At 31.5% G+C, this 19,014-nt stretch overlaps 1 protein-coding gene across 1 annotated transcript; it reads right to left on the bottom strand.

The window, feature by feature from the left end:
* Nucleotides 1–325: 325 nt before the first annotated feature.
* On the bottom strand, nt 326–2,198 carry LOC107866166 (putative glucan endo-1,3-beta-glucosidase GVI). The gene is made up of 3 exons (XM_016712337.2): nt 2,149–2,198; nt 1,471–1,475; nt 326–1,352 (listed from the first exon to the last, which is right to left on the bottom strand). Exons 1-3 carry the CDS (start codon nt 2,196–2,198, stop codon nt 403–405), a joined length of 1,005 nt encoding a protein of 334 aa, XP_016567823.2. The 3' UTR covers nt 326–402.
* Between the last annotated feature and the right edge of the window lie 16,816 nt (nt 2,199–19,014).

The following is a 19,014-nucleotide window of genomic DNA, read 5'->3' as shown; positions in this document are numbered from 1 at the left end:
GTGAACAATGTGTCTTATCTGATCAATCCAAAAAATTAGGTGTTTGATTTGAAATTTTGACTCTAAATTGTGGCCCTTTAGGGTTTGGATTCGTGATAATTGCATGTTTAATCACGCACTTGTTTTTCGAAACAGAAACAAATCAGTCGAACAATAGAAATACTGCTATTACTTTGCTAATACAAATGCAAGTCTCCAAGAGTATAGAATTATTTGATCAGATTTTTAAGTACTAAAAATATATGGCTTTATATCTTACTTTGAATCGGTTACATCGAAACATAAGTACATATAAAGATTAAAAAAACAAAGTACTGGAGCGGTACTGGAAAGTTATCTAATCCCTATGGAGGAACCCAATTGAGGTGTTGCGGCCTATGCTATATATACACATTAATTCCTTTAGGGTGTTAAGTTGTTGTGGTAAACTTCAGTCATATCGGGGTAGAATAAACCAAAATTTTGCTCGGTACCAGCGGGCTTTTGATTCTCATTGAAGAGAGCAAAAATGTATGTCTCCAAAACTTTTCCAGACCTCCTAGGAGTTCCTTGCCCAGAAGAAACATGTGAAATCAAATTGTTTGCATATGTTTGAGCATTGTCTATAGTTGCATAAACATCACCAGCACTCGGCCATCCTGTTTCTGTAACCACGACTTGCATTGCAGGTTGTCCAACTTTCTCCAATGCCACATACAGAGAATCCACCATTGCATCAAACATGTTGTTGTATTGGAATTGGCCGTCTCTAAGAACTGGAGCCGTAGTTTTTAAAAGTGCATAGTCTAATTGAATTTGAGCGGGATTTCCAGCATACGCAAAATAAGTATAGATGTTAGCCAGTAGCGGATATTGCTTTGTAGCTAAAAATTGTGCAATTGGTTGCAGAAATTGAACGGCATCATCGGAGAATGTTCCATTAGAAGGGGGAAACGAGGTTCCTAAAACTTGTAACGAGATTGTGGTCGTAACAGGTATATGAAGGTTGTAGGCTGTTAGCGCCGAACCCAAATTCTGCATGGCTCCTAGTACAAAAGTTGCTAATGGTCCAGGTATGACTTCATTACCTGCTGATATGTATGTGAATTTAACAGTTGAAGCATGTGGAATAACGTTAGTGAGTACCCAATTTGTTGCAAAAGTTGGATCACTTGCAAGTGCTTGCAGGTCTTCATTTCGAGTACCAAGAATTACAGAAATTCCAGAACCATCTAGTGCCTTTAACACGTCCGTGTTAGGATCGAAAATTCGAATATTTTGAATGTTTCTGGACTTTAAAAGATTGATCACTTGCGTTGATGATGGCAGATTATTTCCCAAGAACCCATAATTCACACCAATTCCTTCAACACCTTAATTTTACCAAACAAAAAAGTGGATCGGTAAAATGATTAAACAAATAACGATATGTAAATTAAAATTGTCGTTAAATAACAAAGTTATCAATAAGTTGAAAAAGTGAAAACTTACCAGAGCTTAAAGTCGCACATGCAAACATAAATAACAAAACGCAAGCACAGTGCATGATTGATAACATAAATATGAGAGCTCTTTAGTTTTGATAGCAATATGATTCACAAAGAATTGTAATATTTATGTGTGAACCCTTGTTAACTACCAGAGTCACGACGTAGTACTAAATATTTTACCATCAATGCAAGATCTTTTATTTAATTATTTTGCCTTTTTGGCTTGAGATAGTGGATCTTTATTTATTTATTTTGCCTATTTCGGCATGAGATGGTAGATCTTTATTTATTTATGTTACCCCACTCGGCATGAGTATTAGTTATAATTGTTAACTTATAATTCTAGTGAATGCCGTAAATAAGGACTGACTTTTTTTTTTTTTTTTTTAAATCCAAATTTGGCTTTGGGCCTTTTTATTAAAAACTACTTTAAAAACTAGTTTAACCGTATCTGCCTCGCATGTGTAATGTTTGATTATTTAAAATTAAATAATTTTGTCTATTGTAGAAATTTTTAATGAAGTGTAAAAAGTTCAAATCATTTTTCAAAAATTCTTCACACTTTAATATAATAATGTAAACATAAACATATATTTTAGTGTAAATATATATATATATTTTACCACAAGAAGTTTCAAGTGATTGATGAATCATTACTTTTGTGTTTGTCATGCAATACCTCTTTCCTTTGCTGTCAGAGGCTATGAGAGACGAATCAATTTGAACCATATTTGTGGTACAATTATTTTTTTATATATTTAGAATTTTTTCTTGTTTTTAAAGTCAAATCTTTATAAAATCATTGATTGCATTCTTATTACGTAAAACTTTTAAAAATTTGGTACTTCTTAAATTTTTCTTATTCTAACACGTTTAAATTTATTTATAGATTTTTCAAATCTTCTTAAAATTAAATTTAGTTGATTTAGAATTCTTAAACTATTGAAAAAAATATTAGTTTTTATTAATTCTGATGACTTCTAATAGGGAAAGGTTTTTTCATAAATATATTTAATTAATTTTTAAATCTTAAATATATTTATTCATTTTTGTATATATTTAGAATCTTTTCTTGTTTTTAAAGTCAAATCTTTACGAAATCATTGATTCCATTCTTATTACGAAAAACTTTTAAAAATTTGGTACTTCTTAAATTCTTATTCTAACACGTTTAAATTTATTTCTAACTTTTTCAAATCTTCTTAAAATTAAATTTAGTTGATTTAGAATTCTTAAACTAGTGAAAAAAAATACTAGTTGTCATTGATTCTGATGACTTCTAATAAGGAAAGATTTTTCCATAAATACATTTAATTAACTTTTAACTCTTAAATATTAGGAAAAAAATAGTGAAAAGATGATTTTGTCTAAAACAAAGACTTTTAGTGAAGGCAAGAAATCCAAACAATATTTTTAAGGCATTTCACATTTTTAATATATTATAAATATAGATTACAGATATAGATTATAGATATATATTATAAATTATAGATATAGATTATAGATATTGATAACAAATACTGACTAACCATATTAATACGGTTAATTAATTATGCGGTATTTTCAAAGTTGATCCTTGTATTTGCCCTGTTTTCTTATATGTCCATAAGTACACATTTAAATTAGCCACATGCATTCCATTTATTTTTTAAAGATCAAGATTATATTATATTAACAAGTAATTATAACTACAGTTAATTGAAGTAGTCTCCATCTTTAGTAAGAAAAAGATATTCTCCATAAATTGATACTCACTAATATCAATAGTTTCATATTATATTTTTATATTCAAATATAAAAATGGTAGAACGTGGGAGTAAATTTATTTTGAAATGTTATGATGAGAAACATTATTTTGAAATGTTATGATGAGAAACATAAAACATAAACAACAACAATATATCCAATATTTTTTTCAAAAGTGGAGTATGGGAAATGTTTCCGAAAGACCCCCGATTTAAGACATAAAATAGTTCATAAAAAATATAATATAGAAAAAATAGGTATTAACACAACAATAATTATAAATACAAATATAAAATATCTAAATGTATGAGAAAAGTAATTGATGCATATTTTTTTTTTTAAATCTTTTTTGTTTGTGAAATAAAAGGAAATATTGTTTAAAGCCCAAATGTTATTGAAGGCAATTTTTGTTTTTGTTTATCAGGCTAAACAAACATATGGTAAGGTTCATGTTTTACAATTTTAATATTTGAATATAAAAAATGCAAAGGTACAAATATACCCTCGAACTTTAATAAATGGTATAAATATATCCTTCGTCATACTTTGGGTATAAATATACCCTTACCCTTAATGAAAAGGTACAAATATACCCTTATCACTAACGGCGAGACACGTGTCACGATCGTGTTCAGTTGTTAGTGATAAGGGTATATTTACACCCAAAGTATGACGGAGGGTATATTTATATCATTTATCAAAGTTCGAGGGTATATTTGTACCTTTTTCGTTTTTATAATTTATTTTCTCTGTTTCATATTAGTTGATCGTTTTACTAAAAATAATTATTTTGTATTAATTGTCCATTATACTAAATCAAGAAAGCTTTAATTAAATTTTTATTATATTATCCTTGTAGTTAATTCATTTTGAAAGTCTTCATATTTGTTTATAAAGTTTTCAAGAAGTTTTTTATGGTGTGAATTCGTAAAAGAAAAACTTACCAAAATATACTATATTTAAAAACTTTTACCATTTATAGCGGTATAGCTTTAATATATACATAATCTTACTATCTAATAAGAGGGAAAGACCAAGGAAGCAGACAACTCTCCGTCGACATGCCTGCTACTCCTGCCTGCTTCATTAGCTACTTGCTCCATGATTTTACTATATCATCTCTAATTAATTATTATAAGTCATTTATGTATTAAAAAATTAATAATATTTAATAAAAAATAAATTATATATTTTTATTTTTTAATTATATATATATAATTTTACAAAGATTAATTAATCCGATAAATTAATAATAGTAATAACTAACTATTTTTTGATGACAATATTTTCACTTCAAACATGAGTCTATTTTTGTAAAATTTAAAATTATAGATTTTTATTTTTTAAAAATTTAAACTTATGGACCAATATTTATATTAAAGAATAGAAATCTTAACATGTAATTTCGTGCCAACATTATACAATATGATGAGATCTTGAAATTTTGGTAGTCCTCTCAAGACTCTTTTGATATTTTAATTTTTTTCGTGAAATGAAATTATCACCATGACAATTAATAGTGTCTTTTTATTACATATTTTCCTTTTCACACTTATTCTTTTTGTTAAAATTATTTCATTTTGATTTTTATGATTGTTTTTTTCTAGCCGCTTGTTAGATGATTATTTAGTTAAATCTTCCTTCATTTTAAATCAACAATCACTTTAACTCGAAAAATATTCAAGCTAACTTTTAATACAAAATAAAAATTTGTAATGATTTTCAACTACAACCTCATACATAGTTCTTTTTGATATATTTAGTTCTCAAAATGTATAATTAAAATGGTACGAATAGAGTACTCGTGTAAGTGCATGAAAAAAATAAACATAATAAATTAATGGATCGAATTGAGTAATCTTTGTGTGATATTGTTATAGGTGTGAAAAAATGCGTATGTTAGATGGCGTCTCTTGGGTTTTAAAATAGATTGAGTGGAGAAGTTGGTTTACTGGGTCGATTAGTAGGTTTGGGTTGATTATTTGGAATAAAAAATTAAAATGAAAAGGGATAAATATACCCTTAAACAATGATAAATGGTACGTATATACCCTTTATCATACTTTGGAATACACATATGCCCTTACTTATCATGTTGCCTGAGGACATACCCAAAAGTATTTTCTGAGACAGACAGGTTAAGCAACAATAGACTCCCATCCTTAGGTGGAAGCAAAACAAGCGGAGCGGACAAATAATCCTTGATTCTATCAAAAGCTTTCTGGAATTCTTCTATCCACTCATTCAATTCATATTTCTTTAATATCTTGAGAATTGGCTCACATCTAACTATCAATTAGGAGATGAACTTGCTAATGTAATTAACACGACCCAGGAAACTCATAAACTCTTTCTTGGTCCTTGGCAGCGGTAAATCCTGAATTGTCTTGATCTTGGATGGACCTAGCTTGAAGCCTCTTCTGTTGACTATAAACCCTAGTAATTTCCCGGCTGATACACCAAAAGCAAACGTAGTAGGATTCAACTTCAAGTTGTACTTTCTTAGTCGGTTGAAGACTTTTCCAAATGTGTCGGATGATCTAAACTTTTGTGGGATTTGATAATTACATCATCACGTACACCTCATTTTCTTTATGAATCATATCATGAAAAATCATTGTCATATCCCTCATGTATGTTGCACCAGCGTTCTTGAGACTAAATGACATTACCTTATAATGATAAACACCCTAGGTCATAATCTAAGGCATCTTTTCTGCATCTTTCTCATCCATTAATATCTGATTATACCTGGCTAAACAACCTATGAAAGACTGAATTTCATGCTTCGTACAATTATCGATGAGGATGTGGATGTTGGGTAGCAGAAAATTATCTTTAGAACTGGCTCTATTCAAATCTCTATAGTCAACACAAATTCGGATCTTGCCATCCTTTTTCGACACTGTGACGATATTGGCTAGCCATGTTGGATATTTTGTGGCCTCCACAACCTTAGATTGAATTTACTTAATCACTTCTTCCTTGATCTTTAAATTTAAGTTCGGCTTGAATTTTCATATTTTTTGCTTACCTGAATCAAACTCGGGATTGATTGGTAATTATGCGACACGATGTTGGTGCTCAATCTTAGAATATCTTGAAAAATGACTGCTAGAGTCTAGTTTTACTATTAGTCATTTTTCCTTTCCTGTAATAAAGCTATAGTCAAGAGGGGAATCTCTTATTCCTTTTTTCTAGTGAAGTAGGGCCATTTATGCCAACACAGAGTAATTTCTATAACCTACCGAGTAAAAACAACTCAAAGGCTGATATGTTAGTTTTCGTTAGTAATAAGCAAAGCAAGATGATAAGGTGGGAAGTAAACGCATAGAGTGTTTCTCATCTCATGCGAATTGATCCATGGAGTAATAATGACCCGAGAATCTTAATGAACAGGAATTTACTCATTGATATGAATAGGTGGAATTTATTAGGAAGGCTTAAGTTTTCTTATTTTAGACCTTATTACTTCTTTCAAAAAAGTGGAGGACAACAGAGTTTTTTAGATAGGGGCCGGACCGAAAGACTGTCTACGTATATCACGAAGGAGAAATCAGGCCCTACGTAGTTTGAACATATAATGGCTTCTTCTAAGCCCATAGTCAACCTTCCCAAAATAGTAGCGAGCATTTGAGAATTTTTTAACAATGATTGCGGATTTTTTGGGAGACTCGAAATATGCTTGGTCGGACTTTTGTATAACGGGTGTATATTTCTACGTAGAGGTGCACTATGGAAAATGGGATTGGATCAATTTTCCTTTGACTTGAATCAACATTACACGTATAGGCACATAAAAAATTATATTACTCAAACATATTATAATAAATATGCATCCTAATTGGGTGACCCTTTTGAGCCAAGGGTTGGCCTAACGCATTTGAAGGAAGTATATGCTTTCTTAAAACCAATCCATTATCCCCCAAAAAACCTCCATAGGTATATAAAAAGGCATAGATGCTTACAAAAGTTGCACAAAAGGGATACGGTCTTTAGGGAAAGGATAATTACATGAGAAAAAGAACAATGTCCCGCGCAGGGGATGATAGCTCCTAGATGTTCCTTCACAGCCTTTTGTCCTCTTAGCTTTGTCCATTTCTTGTCATATGCGACATTTGTTGATGAATAAGTGATTCCCGTATAACTGTTCTCTATCTCATAAGTCATTAGTCTGAGAAATTATGCAATCGTCCAAATTGATCAATCATCAACCTCTTGCCTAGATTGCTTTAATTTTTTACTCAATTGGTGGATGATTGAGACATCTGACATGAAAGCAAGCAAAGTAAGATTTCTCCCTACCCCTGAAGGATAATGGTTTGGATTAAATAACATATATTTCTTTAACACATAAATATGATTCGTCTGCAATTGATTCAGGGCCAATAGATGCAGGACAGGTATTCTAATGGGCCTAATATCCCTCTGGAATATTGGGTCATCCTAGGATCATGCCTAAAAAGCGGATTTTGGTTTCGCTCTATCCTAGGTTTCTAGAGTGGGTTTGGACTTAGGTTTCAAAGCGGACAACTTGGGTTTGGAAGTACGAACAACCTTCGACCGCCTAACGTGCTGGTAAATTATCGTATTTCTAACACTTTATTTGGAGTTGATCAACAGGGGATGGGACATCCACGAAACCCCAAAATAGTTTAATAATCATCATAAGAGATTATGACATAAAATGCAACAGTTAAATTTTACAAAATTTAAATATATAAGCACATAAACAGTTAGTAATTAATCAAAGAAGCTAATTCAAATATTTGGTTAGAACCTAGTTAAAGTTCCCCAGTAGAGTCGCCATTTCTGTTTTATCCCTTTTTACTCGAAGAGTTGGAAAACTTTGATTTCAACTTTTAAAATTATTTCAAAACTTTAATCAAAATTTTGAAACAAACAGAGCGTCACTTAATTTATTTGAAAAGAAATTAAGAAAACTTTTACGGAAAATTCATAAGTCTTAAAATAGAAAAAGACTTGGGCTTTTAAGAAAATTCCGGGTAAGAAGTTCTTATTAACATATTAGGAAGGTTTTTAAGACATCTAAAATGTCCGCTAACTTGTGGTTATCCGGACTATTTGCAAACCACCTTTGACTAACTTTGAAAAAGATAAGTTGGTTGTTGAAAAGAAAGTGATTTAGGAAAAGACTTGTATAAAATAAATTTTGATGTCTTAGTGGGGAATTTAACTAAGTCTAGGAAAATTAATAACAACTATAGCACGTTAAAGGGGAAGGGGAAAACTAGAAGACTTAGGTCATTAGGCCCAAATCAATAAACCTGTCCTAAGCTAATTTGGGCTTTCGACCCATCATTACCTGTCCTAATCTAAATATTGGGCACTGGGCGCGTAACTTGTCCTAAACTATATTTTTGAGCCCTTTTGACCCAAATCTATTTCACCTGTATTAGTTTACAATTTTGGCTTTGAGGCCTCAAATAAATGACTAGATAAAAATAAAGAAATTATAAAAAACAAGACTTTTCAAGTCTCTTAGCAACATCATTAATGGATTTTGATCCGTTTTTATTCTTCTTCTATCTTCTTGCATCCGCATGCCATATAATTGACTTTGCTCTTAAACTTTGGGCTTGAATCGAAAAGGTGAGACTCATTGGCCCATTACAAAATGCAAGAGGATAGGAGTCAATTTGGACTCGAGACATTTTTTGCATGTAAAAAAAAGATACAGAAATCAATATATGTTCAAGACATAAAAGTGACATATTTCAAAACAAAAGAAAATATCAAAAACTAATATTTGAATGTCAATGATAAACACACTTGCACACGTATAACAAGAGTGAGAGTCAATAGATAAAATGCAAAGCAAATACAACCACTTATATGCCTCTTGATTTTTGTTCATATTAAGAATCAATAAAGCTAAAAGGAAAAAAGCCATATTCAATGAATTAATGCGAGAACAAACAACGTAAGTTTGTAAAAGTGAATGGATGAGGTAATAAGAAAAATACCCATGACTTCTAAAATTGAACAAACATAGACACTAATTCATATAGCAACAAAAAATAAAGTCTAACCTTTCAAGAACGGGAATCTTTAAACTTCAAGTAAGGCGGCATTAACAATGATTCATACATCCAAATCTTGGCCAACTTTAGGAAAAACATGTAACGACCTATGATTTATCTTTCTAAGACAATCGTTGATTCTCTTTTGATATTATGAATCAAAGAGAGACATGAATCAAGTCTTTACACACACAAAGAACACATATAACAATCCGAAGTAAGAAAATTAGAATAAAAGTTTATCATCTCTAAAAGTGAAATATCGTTCAACAATCATACTATGCATGACTCGAAAATATCTAAATAATTTTATTTAGCCACAAAATTCTGAACTTTCTCATCATTTTGACAAGACAACATGCGAACAAAAGAGGAATAAACATCTTGGATGGAAAATAAAACTAGCAATTCATCTCTTATATGAGGATTTTGAAATCCATTAAAATGATTAGCAAGCAAATGACAAATTCTTGACTTAACTAATTACTATTTTATTACGGCAAAACAAACAATAGTAACTATTTTTTCAACATAAAAGAAACAACTTTACATGCTAAAAACAAACATCCGCCAACAATAAATTTAACCAAGGCATGAGTACGTCTTTTGAAAAAAATCAAAATTTCATACATAATAATCAAAGAATAAAGACAAAAGGCAAAACAATCAGTATTAACTATTTTTTTCAACATAAAGGAAAGAACTTTACTTGCTAAAAACAAATATATCCACCAACAATGAGTTTAAACAAGACATGAGTATGTTTTTTAAGCAAAAATCAAAACTTTATCCATAATAATCAAAGAATAAGATCAAAAGGTGAAACAATCAATATGAACTATTCTTTTCAACATAAAGAAAGTAACTTTACGTTCTAAAAACAAACATATCTACCAACAATGAGTTTGAACAAGGCATGAACACGTTTATAAGCAAAGATTGAGACTTTATTCATAATAATTAAAGAATAAAGCGAAAGAAATACGTTCAATGCTTGCTAGCTTATTTTTATACTATAAACGTGAAAATAACCATAATATCGATACCACAACGTCCTATGACCTTCAAGTCCATCTACAACAAACAATCGCAACTATGAACTACGAAGAAGAAGATGTAGAAGAAAATGATAATAAAACTAAAAAGTAAAAGGTGTGTTTACCTTTTTTGGGGCAGCAAAATGGGACTTCAAGCTTTCTTCGGAGTCTTGATCACCACCGAAAAGCAATCTTTCGAGAACTCCGATTAGACTACCGCTTGAAAATTTTTACTAAAGAAAAGAAATTTTACTATTTGCTCAAAAGTTTTTTTCACTCTTTGAGGCTTTTTTTTCCTACCAAAATAGTGATAGTATTTTATAGGAAAGGATGAGATCCAATTTTATTCATTCATCAATGTGGGAGAAAGTATATAGGAGTGTTTTTAGAATTCTAAAAATTGAAGATAAGGTGAGGTGGAAGATAAGGTGGAGGAAATTGTACAATGTAGTACAATTTGTGAATTTCAAAATTGGAAAAAGGATAAGGTTTAGGGGGGAATTGCACAGTGTAGTACAAATTTTGAATTTTAAAATTTGAATCTGGAAAAAAGACAAGGTTGAGGGGGAATTGTACAATGTAGTACATTTTTTGAATTTCAAATTTGAATTTGATTTGGTGGGAATTGGATAGAAATTCTGAGAGTTTTTGGAAATTTAGGGTTATTTAAAATATAACCCCAACTGGAATTTAAAATTTGCCAAATTTTATTTAATTTTAACCAAATTGAAAATCAATTGGCCGATTACATTGCAATTATGGTCAATTTAATTTCAATTATGACAAATCTAATAGATTGACTAAATTAAATTAAAAGTCAACACAAATTAATACTTCTTTTAATCCTGAGCTTCTTGATTTAGTAAAATCAAATAAATATTTCTCCAAATAAATTAATTTTGAAAATAAATTTAATTTAAATCAAGACTTTATCCGTTTAGATTAATTTTCAGGCTTAATCAGTAAAAGTGTAATTTTGATAAAAATATTCATTTAAGTAACAAAATTTATACAATTTCGCATATGTAAATACGAAAATGTATAATCATCAATTAAATGAAAAAATTAACCCAAACAAATATTTTAGAGCACTTTTATCTAGATAAAATAAATATTTCAACTTATTAAAATGAAGAAACTACAGGGTTAAATTTAGTCGTGGAGGACAAAAATTAGGTTTCAACAGAAAAGTCATCCAGTCTAACAACAGAAAAAATGTAGAAATAAGTACTAAAGCCAAAAACACCCTTTGAATTTGAAAGTCGGCATACCAAAACATACTAAGAATGTCAAGAAGGGGATGCAACCCCAAGAACCAAAGAAAAGTGCACAATGTCCAAACAAAGAACAATATTATAAAACAAAGATTTGATGGTAGCCCAGATAAGCTACTTAACCCTGAAATCTAGATCACACGCTAGAGTACAAGTGTGGTCTTGCAGGAGTCGCTGAAATATACATTGCATTTAACAAAAGTAAAAGTAGGGTTGTATCAATACATAAGAATAACAATATATTGGTCGGGCCATTGGACAACCCAAGATGAGAATACGAACACATAACCAAAACATAGTACAACAAGTTAAGCCATGCCCATTCTAGCTACATCTAACACAACTAGTATTAATTAAATAGTTTAGCATTACAAGCAACAAGTCAAGATATTTATGATTAAGTTAAGTTCAATCAAGTCAAGTCAAAATAAGTCAAGATAAGGTTAAAAATAATCAAACATATAAATATATTTTCCGATTCACTCATGAAACCATCAAACTCATTTGGACCTCGTACATACACACTATAGGTATTAGAACGAGCCTCTAGTCATGACCTACAGGGGACAAATTCTATCCATGTACCAAAACCCTAGACATAAGTGTCTGCAAACCTTATTCCACCAATAAGCTAAGATAATGTTCAAATACCGAAATATTTTTCATTTAATTGTAAGGTAGGTTAGCATGATACAATAAGATAAAATTATTGAATTAACCACCCAAACAAGAAACACTAATAAACCATAATAAAAAGTAGTTAATATGCATGCACATCTAGTACAAATTGAATTAAACTACAATAGCGTCACCTACCTTGAACCAAGCTTGCACAACTCCATTATGATGGAACCTTGCCTTTCTATGCAATTTTTTCTTGATCTCAGTCTAAATATACATATAAACACATAATTAATGAAAAGATCTACTACGATGGGGATTATAACTCACCCCAACCCTTAAGGCCAAGTTCATGTTCATTTTCTCTTTGTTCTAGGAATTTTTTATCTTAATTCATAGAAACTACTAATTTCAAGGATAATTTAGTGAATTAATGACATGCAAATGTAATTTAACAATCCTTAACTAAAATTCATTAATTTTATACCTCAATTACTCCCTTACACTAGAAAACCAACTAAAATAAGCCCTTAATCCTCTCTAAACTAAGTAAACTAGAAATTCTAAAGCTAGATTATCAATTTATGGGGATGGAATTCTTACCTTAATGAAGCAAAATGATAGTTAGCTAATGATTTTTGCCTTAAATTTTCTCTCCCTTGCCCCAAAATATGTTTTAGAAATATAAACTGCTCTGAGAGATTTTTAAAATAAAACAATAGTTTTTTCTTTTGCTATAGCAGGTGTTGGCCGCATTGGCTAGGCACTATAGTAAGATTTTATACGCTTTTACCTATAGCAACTGTTGGCCGCATTGGCTAGGCGCTATAGTGAGATTTTTTATGCTTTTGTGCATGTCGCTAAAGTGACATGCACGTCACTATAGAGACATGGGCGAGGTAGAATGCCTTGTTTTTCCCAAAAATCCCATTTTTCATAACATACCTTAATTCTAAGGAATCCTAAATAATACGCTTTACACTAAGATCAATTTTGGGAGTTCTACTTACCCAAATTTGATTCCAAAAGTCTTATAACCTTTTTATCGTCTTATCTAACTATAAATCCAGTCAAACACCACCATACTTATCAAATTCATTCCCAGATTTATATAGACCATAACTCTCTTAGAATTCATGGAAAACTAGCCTAGCCTGAAATTTATAACCTCAAATCTGAAAAGAATTTTAGCATGAAATTTTAAATGAGAGACTTATACGTAACAACACAAAGGTTCGTTATAGTATTATACCAATGGCAAGCCTATGGTATATTTTATATGGTAGATGGACATTGTTTCTAAGGGAGCGTAAATTTTTTCAATCTTGCGTCCCTAATTATCTTAAATTTTATGTGTTTGGGACAATTCCATGTCATTTGTGTGAGGGGAACATGATTTCCAAAAGGTATGATATATTTCTTGTTCCTTTTATGGAGTAAATGAGTGAGGTGGTTAAAAGGGCTTTTGAGTTGAATCATGAGACTAGGTGATTATGGTCAGGTGCTTTAATTGTTTTAAATATTCTTAGTGTGACAAGTAGGAAGAGTTTCCTGAAGGTCTTCTATTTCTTTAGAGTGTAGTTTGATAGCTCAAGGACAAGCAATGGTTTAAGTGTGGGGTGTTGATGATAGGCTATATACACGAGATTTTAGCTATTCTTCGCCTATTATTTACTACACTTTAACTGAGTATGAGCTAATATATGATGAATTTATACTCATTAATCATGTTTTATTATATAGGGCGTGTTTCTGAGATAACGAATGAATTTGAAGCTAAAATAAGTGATTTGGGACTTCGAAATCTGAACAGAAGTCCATGTAAATTAATCAAGATTGAGTTTGGGGTTCAGGGAACAATTAAACATGAATAAAGTGGTGTAAAAATAAACAGATTTGGTTCAAAATGAACTAAATCAGCAGAGAAAAGAAGAAAAGGCAAAATTATTGTGCCTTGGAGCGCACAACTAAATCTCGAAGGCACACAGAGGAAGCCAACATTGATGCCTTTGTGCTCGCCTGTACGTCCAAGTCCCAGGTACGTGCTAGCACACGAAGCTTTACTGGAAAAGTTTTTTTAAGGGGCAATTCGAGAATTTCACAATTGAAGGCCATACTACATGAGTTGAAACTTGTCCTAAATTAGGTTTTCTTGCTTTTGAGTAGAAAAAAATTGGGAGAAGTTTAAGAACAAGGAATTCACTACTTTCCATCACGATTTGATTCAATATGAAAGTTTGAATCAATCGTTGGGTGTAATGGTTTCTAATTCTTGTTCATCTATGTTTTCTTTTTTCTATTATGAAATAGATTTCTCTTAGGGTTTTGGATAGAAATGGTGTATTGATAATGTATATGAGATTTTGATTCTTGATTTTATGTTTGAATTTGTTTGTGGGATTTGAATTAAATTGAGAATTTTTTCACTATTTTATTTAATCACAAGAGAAATATTTTAGTTGATAAATTTCCATTAACTTGTTTATTTTAAATAATATTTTCTTTAAAGTAATTGAAAGAGCTTGTTGCAATTGTTGATTAAACCAAAAAGAAAAATTTTCGAACGATATTTTTCCTTAAGACTAAACTTTAATTGCCATTCTTGCATATCTTTGTTCACATGGCTTCAATTAGTTTATTCTTACAATTTCAGATTTAATCGAAGGAGAAATCTAAATCTTAGGAATTCTTAATTAACTATCGAATTTGTGAGAACCAATAGTGCTTTAGATGTGAATATTAAAGAGAATCATATCCCAAATACTGTCTTACATTTGTTCTGTTTACTACCCTTACTTCTCACACTGATGTTAGTCGTTGCTTTTTTAAATCAGCTGTTTTAATTTGCATTACAAGCTATATAAATTGTGATTCTAACCACAACAAATCAAGTTTTAATTTCTGGAATAATGCATAGTAATATTTTATTTGAATAATTATTTATACCAATCCCTAGCAAGACGATCTATAAATGCTATACTATCTTTGGCAAACAAAACTCTCAGTTTATACTATGTTTTATGCTCCTTATAGGATCATCTATCTTGCAACGAATAAATTACTTATGTATGACCTCAATCTACACTTGGAGGTTAGGCTTCCATCCCAACGACACCCTATCATTATAAGCGTTTGGAGAATTATTCCATACTTTCCAGCCAGGTAACACTTTATTCAATATATTCTATGATTTGTTCTCCTTAAATTTGGTCTCCACAATTCCCATAGTGTCTACCTTATTTCTTTCTAGGAAAATATTCAGCTCTTTCTGCTTCAAGGAATGATTTATCGTTTGAATATTCCAGGTAAAAACTATCACAAAGAGTTAAGACCCATGGGGTCGCCTATTTGAAATGTAGGAAGCTCTATCGGTGCCCTGAAGTCATTGATCATCGATGGTACATTAGTGTGTGTCGCTAGGTAGTGTCTTAGTTTGTATTTCGGTCCCTAGACAATCTCCTAGCTTATGTGCAGGTCAACTTGTAATTCGAAGTGTAGTAGTAGGATTATTTATAGTTCTAGCAATCAAGGTCGGATCTATAGCTTCAGATTATTCCACGGATCCTTTAGCCTTCTAGTCTTGCTATGGTACCTTTGGTTTCTTTCCGATTCTCCTTCTTTTACTCTTGACTTCTTAATACCCTTTATCCTCCTAGACAACCTTTTCCACATTCTAGTAGTTGTCAGTAATATGACCAAACTTCCTACATTCTGTGCAAAACTTTGGTCTCTAATCATAGTAAACTAATTATTGCAAGGTGACATTAGGAGTAGAGATATCAATTGATTCCAACAAAGGGCGAGATACATTAGTTTACACCAAAATTTGAGCTTAAGAGATTTTAATCATTGAAGCAGTAAAACTATATGTGTAGAGAGGCTTGCCTATTGATTTGGATTAAACTCAAAGTATCTTTCCTAATTTCACAACACAAACTATTTATTATGATAGGTATAAGGTCCTGCATGCATTACCCTATCACAATTCTCATCCGATTCAAATTGAAATAAAAAATAACCCTCATCATATAGCAAGATTTGGGGGTTCAAACAAAATTCCATTTTTTGGGATACAAATTTTCTACCAATTTTACAGAAGGAGTGTCTCCAATCACAAATTTGATCAAAGCTGTCTTCCAATACTTCTCCTGGTCCTTTGTATCATCTTCCACACTATTTACAATAACTCTGCCACCTTTTGTACAAGGAGGAACATAATATAGAGCTTACTTTTGAGACCACTTTTTTTCTAGGGTTTTTTTTCTATTCTACTGGTGATGTTACTGTAGAAGAACTAATATAAGAAAATTAAAGTCGGTGGTGAAATAACATTGAAAACCTAGAATTAGATATACATTATAGCACAGATAGGATAAATTATTATACAGAAATTTATAACTCTGCAATTACTACAGGATAAAATAATTAATGAATATAACGACTGTGTCTACATGGTAGTGGTTCCATATGGCTCAAGATGTATCGACTGTTGGGAATTTGAATTGGACAAACTTTTCTCTATTTCTTCTTCTATTGATTAAAATTGGGCTGGAAGAAAGCTCCCAAAAGTAAGAGAGAGATCACAACTCCGCGCATCCTCTGATATGACTAATTTAGTTGCCTAAGGTGTAAGTTAGCAAGCCTTGCTAAAAAAGGTTTTCTGAAATGCCTTTAAAAGATTCTTAATTCTTCCTAAAATTAGCTGGCAACTCTATTTTAAAATAAGACAGGCTTGGTTATGTAAGATTTGGACTAATTAAATATCAAAACTGATCATAATAGAATTCATGAAAGACTTTTTCAGCTTAGCTTTAAAGATATATCTATTCCTTATTTGTATCTCATCACAATAAGATAGGATAAATCAGTTTTGTTACTTTCATTTTATTAATTGTTTCTTTGCTTGTTGTTTTAGTTAACTATTAAATCACATTTAACAAGCCAATAAGTATAATAATTTTTATTTTAGTTATTTCAGTCTGTGTATCTTTGATCTAATTAATAAATTCAGTTTTAACTCTAAATCATCAACTTATGGGTAATAATAATTATCTATAAATATGGATATATACTATTATACGTGTAATTTTTGCTATGATAATAATTCAATCTCTACTTTTGGACATATGATAAAGAGGAGGACACTACGAAAATGCAATAAAACAATTCAGTCTCTACTTTTGGACACGTGGTAAAGAGGAGGATACTATGAAAATGTCACGATCCAAAAACTAGGTCATGATGACACTTGTCGCAGCCTGTCCTTAACAAGTAAGTCGATCACCCAAAATGATAAAAGGGATAAAAACAATAATAAGATAAACCCAAGCGAGACTTCTAGAAAAAAGTCAGGCCAATCACAGAATATACACATAAAACACAGTAGTCTAAAGAAGTAACACAACCAACCCAAAACCTGGTGTCATAATGTAAGAGCAATCTACGCACAAATCCAGAATTGAAAGTACAAAATCTATCTCTAATCCAAATGAAGACATAAGTAAGATAGAGTGAGATCCAAAAATCTGCCCTAAACACTAGAATGGTCCAGTACTTCAAATATGCAATGCCCCGAATCTTGTACCCGAAATACTACACGGTGCTCATGACCCCGAAGGACCACAAGCTAACCCATGACTGATAGCTGTACCTGTATACTGCATAAAATAACATAATAATATGGAAACATTCACTGAAAGGCCATAAGGTTCAATACTGAACATAATTTGAATACTATAACATCTGAGTGGGGTAATGGAATGCCCAAACGAAACTGAAAATACTGAAGTATGAAATATGATAGTCTAGAAAGCCTCTAACATGACTGAACTGTCTGAGTAAGGAGTTGATGGGACATGTCCCCAACTAACTCCAACTAATAAAGTAATCAATGAGATAATAGAGAAATAATCGTGTCCTCAAAAGATGAGGACTCACTTCTAGCTCTGACTGCTGATACTGAAATCTACTGCTGCTCTGGAGCTCGTGTCTCTAAACCTATGGTATAAGACACCATAGCGCGAATGCGTCAGTACGACTGAATGTACTGGTATGCATTTGAGGTAGGCTGAATACATGGGGTTCATATGCATGAACAATAATAATAATAACTGACTAACTATCATGAACGTGAGAATACACACATGAGACATGATAACTGACACTGATACCGTGAATACATGATAACTGAACATGAGTACTGATAACATGACATACTAATAACTAATAACATGAGTGACTTTATCTGACAGCCCTGAGTCCGATGGAACTATCTGAGTTTCGTACTGTATCTGAGTTGACTGTGTCTGGCAGTCCTGAAATCTGAAGAACTATCTGAGTTTTTTTTTATGATAATGATACTGAAACTATGGGAAGTAGTCATCTAACTGACATGCCCCTAATATGCCACTATGGCTGAGTTGGGGTCCAATCTGTAACCCCAATTAGAAGGGTGTCAATACTGTGCCACTAGTAAGGACAAACTGTGGGTGACCCTTATCTGATAGTGTCCTCAAAAGAGAATGGTGGGCCCCTTATCTGACAGTGCTTATCTACCTCATCAACCCTCATCGGACAGTGTTGATGTCTCAACTTATGCTGGCTACATAGTTCTGGAACGCAAGGATGACTTCTAAGGATCACACCCTTACCTGACAGTGTGTGTCCCCATTCTTGAGTTCACTCGGTGCTAATTCCTACTCCCATCTGATTAGACTCTGAACATGATTAACTGAATAGAACAAAACATGGAATGAGTTACTGAATTTCATTGACTGACAGAATACTACTGATATCTGACAGCTGACTGAGTTCATGAGATCAT

This window comes from Capsicum annuum, chromosome 3, assembly GCF_002878395.1.
Source record: "Capsicum annuum cultivar UCD-10X-F1 chromosome 3, UCD10Xv1.1, whole genome shotgun sequence".
In the NCBI taxonomy this organism is placed as follows: Eukaryota; Viridiplantae; Streptophyta; class Magnoliopsida; order Solanales; family Solanaceae; genus Capsicum; species Capsicum annuum.
This window is presented reverse-complemented; position numbering and strand designations above follow the sequence as displayed.

Bases quoted from the DNA above. Each gene is read 5' to 3' on its own strand.
- LOC107866166 (XM_016712337.2), bottom strand. From the start codon at position 2,198: ATGGTTCAAATTGATTCGTCTCTCATAGCCTCTGACAGCAAAGGAAAG.